Source organism: Theropithecus gelada, chromosome X, assembly GCF_003255815.1.
Source record: "Theropithecus gelada isolate Dixy chromosome X, Tgel_1.0, whole genome shotgun sequence".
Classification (NCBI taxonomy): Eukaryota; Metazoa; Chordata; class Mammalia; order Primates; family Cercopithecidae; genus Theropithecus; species Theropithecus gelada.
In genome coordinates this window covers 3,877,409-3,880,282 of record NC_037689.1, presented here as the reverse complement: position 1 = coordinate 3,880,282, position 2,874 = coordinate 3,877,409, and the positions used below count along the sequence as shown (strand labels likewise).

The window sequence follows — 2,874 nt, the reverse complement described above, 5'->3', positions numbered from 1 at the left end:
ATACATACATATAAGTGTGGTAGATATATGCACTGCATATAAAAATGTAGATATATGCACGATATATGTATGTATGTATGTATATATGTATAAAAGCAGAGCAGTATATATATCGTGCATATATCTACCACATTTTAAAGGCTCTGCACCTCTTTCACCCTGCTTGTTTCTGCAGTCCCATCTCCTCACATCATCCAGCACATCTGCCATAACAATATTATCCGGGTCCTACACGGGACCACGAATTCATTAGTATACACATAAATGCCTTCTGAAAACAGGGCGAGTGAATGAACGCGATGTGTAAGCCAAGACAGGAAAGGAAGGCTGGAGACAGCTGACTCCTTCCAAGAATACACCCTCCCGCCACCCCTGGCCTCCCAACCTGCAACACACACACCGCCTGTCGTCAGTGGGAATGGAGCTGACGCACTCCTTCCCCAGACTGCCAAGCCAATCTTGGAATGTTTGTACTAGGCTGATAATACAGAAACTTTAAGCTATTTTTTTTTTCTCTTCTGCAAACTCCAGCCCCCACCAATCTCTAGCTGTCATTCCTGCCCTTGTCCCACCCCTGTCGCTGCCTGCCCCTTTTCCTATCTGCTAGCGGAAGTCCCTGTGGAGGACCAGCCTACTTCCTCTTTGGTGCTAGGAGTGTGCGTGGCAGGAGAGGCGGGGCCGGTTTTGCTGAGCTTTCTCGCGGGCTTGCAGCTGCGGCAAGTGCTGGCGGCGGTTGCTTGCGCAAGTCAGCTGGCGTGGGAACTAGCTTTGTAGCTGAGAACGGCTTTATTGATACAAAGACTGTTGACGTTGGTAGCTCCAGCGGCAGCAGCTTCTTACGGTATAAAGCAGTTGCTTCCTGAAGAGGCTACAAGCATCCTTCCCTAGGACTGCTGTAAGCTTTGAGCCCCTAGCAGGAGACATGCCTCGGGGACGAAAGAGTCGGCGCCGCCGTAATGCGAGAGCCGCAGAAGAGAACCGCAACAATCGCAAAATCCAGGCCTCGGAGGCCTCCGAGACCCCCATGGCCGCCTCCGTGGTAGCGAGCACACCCGAAGACGACCTGAGCGGCCCCGAGGAAGACCCGAGCACTCCAGAGGAGGCCTCTACCACCCCTGAAGAAGCCTCGAGCACTGCCCAAGCACAAAAGCCTTCGGTGCCCCGGAGCAATTTTCAGGGCACCAAGAAAAGTCTCCTGATGTCCATATTAGCGCTCATCTTCATCATGGGCAACAGCGCCAAGGAAGCTCTGGTCTGGAAAGTGCTGGGGAAGTTAGGAATGCAGCCTGGACGCCAGCACAGCATCTTTGGAGATCCGAAGAAGATCGTCACAGAAGAGTTTGTGCGCAGAGGTTACCTGATTTATAAGCCGGTGCCCCGTAGCAGTCCGGTGGAGTACGAGTTCTTCTGGGGTCCCCGAGCACACGTGGAATCGAGCAAACTGAAAGTCATGCATTTTGTGGCAAGGGTTCGTAACCGATGCTCTAAAGACTGGCCTTGTAATTATGACTGGGATTCGGACGATGATGCAGAGGTTGAGGCTATCCTCAATTCAGGTGCTAGGGGTTATTCCGCCCCCTAAGTAGATCTGAGGCAGACCCTTGGGGGTGGAAAAGAAAGTCACAGGTACCCCAAGGAGTAGATGGCCAGGGTCCTAAGTTGAAAATGATGTGGATTGGGGGCGGGGGACACTGTATTTGATACTTGTGATCAGTGATCGTTGTTTAACTGCAAAATAGAGTGTTTGCTTTTGATAATGGAAAATTGTATTCGTTTTAAAATTCTGTTTGTTGAGAATAACAATATGTTTAAAAATATAATTGAACAGATTTTTTTTCTCTGTTTCCTGTCATTGACATTTAGTATAACAGTTGTGCTACCGTTCTAAAATGAAGTCGTTCCATCATATTCTATAATCTTGTACAGCACTTACAGGAATGAGCTGTTCTTTTGAAGTTGAAATACCCAGTAAAAGGTTGAAGAAGGATGGAGGATTTCTTCATATATGACGTTTCTGAAACGCTTTGTGTTTGCTGTTGTGTGAAGATTGACATTTACTATGATTTTCCTTGGTTACTGCAGAACATAGAGAAAAATAAAAGCATAACGACTAGTACATCTTGCGCATTTTCTGACCACCTGTTATGTGAGGCACCAGTGTAGGTTCTAGGAATACTCCCTAGTACACATCCTCCATGTCCAAAGAATGTTCTAGATTATGTGGGAGAGAAAAATAGGTAAACTGGCAGTGCAGTAAATGCTGGGATAGAGTGCCATGAAAATGTAGAAAATGACTGAAGTGCCATGAAAATGTAGAAAACATTATGTGACCTGTCTTGGGGAGGGGGCCAGGGAAGGGAGCATTACAGGATGTGTGAAAATTCAAGAGACACTTAAATAAGTTTGGGGGGACTGAAATATATGATCAGAATATATGATGAAAATATAATGTATCAGATATTTGATTGGATACTCCACCCAGCGTAGGGGAGGGAGCACTGGCAAAAAGAAGGGGACATCACAGGGTGCCTGCCACGGAAGTAGAAAATACACATAAACCATCTTGAGAAGAGGAGGGCAGAGGGAAGGGGTGGGTGCAGGGGAAAAGGTTGTCATGGGGTACTTCGGAAATAAAAAAAGATGGGGCCGTCACAAAATCTTGGTGAGGGGACAATCTGAGGTTTGGAAATAATAGAGAAGAAGGAGAGGGAGTAAAAATGGAGACACTGAAGGCAGCGTGGACATTTGGAAATAAATTCTTCACTGAACTATTAAGGTTATTTGAAGGGGAAAGTAGAGAAAAAGGAATGAGGCAAGCGAAGAAGTGCGCAGGACAGACCCTCAAAGGGTGGGTGACTTTAAACTAATGACAAT

The 2,874-nt window shown here is 46.8% G+C and overlaps 1 protein-coding gene across 2 annotated transcripts; it reads left to right on the top strand.

The window, feature by feature from the left end:
* The first annotated feature begins 648 nt into the window (after nucleotides 1–648).
* On the top strand, nucleotides 649–2,116 carry MAGEH1 (MAGE family member H1). 2 transcript variants are annotated; one of them, XM_025373509.1, is made up of 2 exons: nucleotides 661–1,000; nucleotides 1,103–2,116. In XM_025373509.1, the coding sequence occupies exons 1-2, from the start codon at nucleotides 923–925 to the stop codon at nucleotides 1,580–1,582; spliced, it is 558 nt and encodes a 185-aa protein (XP_025229294.1). In that variant the 5' UTR covers nucleotides 661–922; the 3' UTR covers nucleotides 1,583–2,116. The 2 variants fall into 2 exon arrangements, with proteins under 2 accessions (XP_025229293.1, XP_025229294.1); XM_025373508.1 differs by having other exon boundaries at nucleotides 649–2,116.
* Nucleotides 2,117–2,874: the final 758 nt, after the last annotated feature.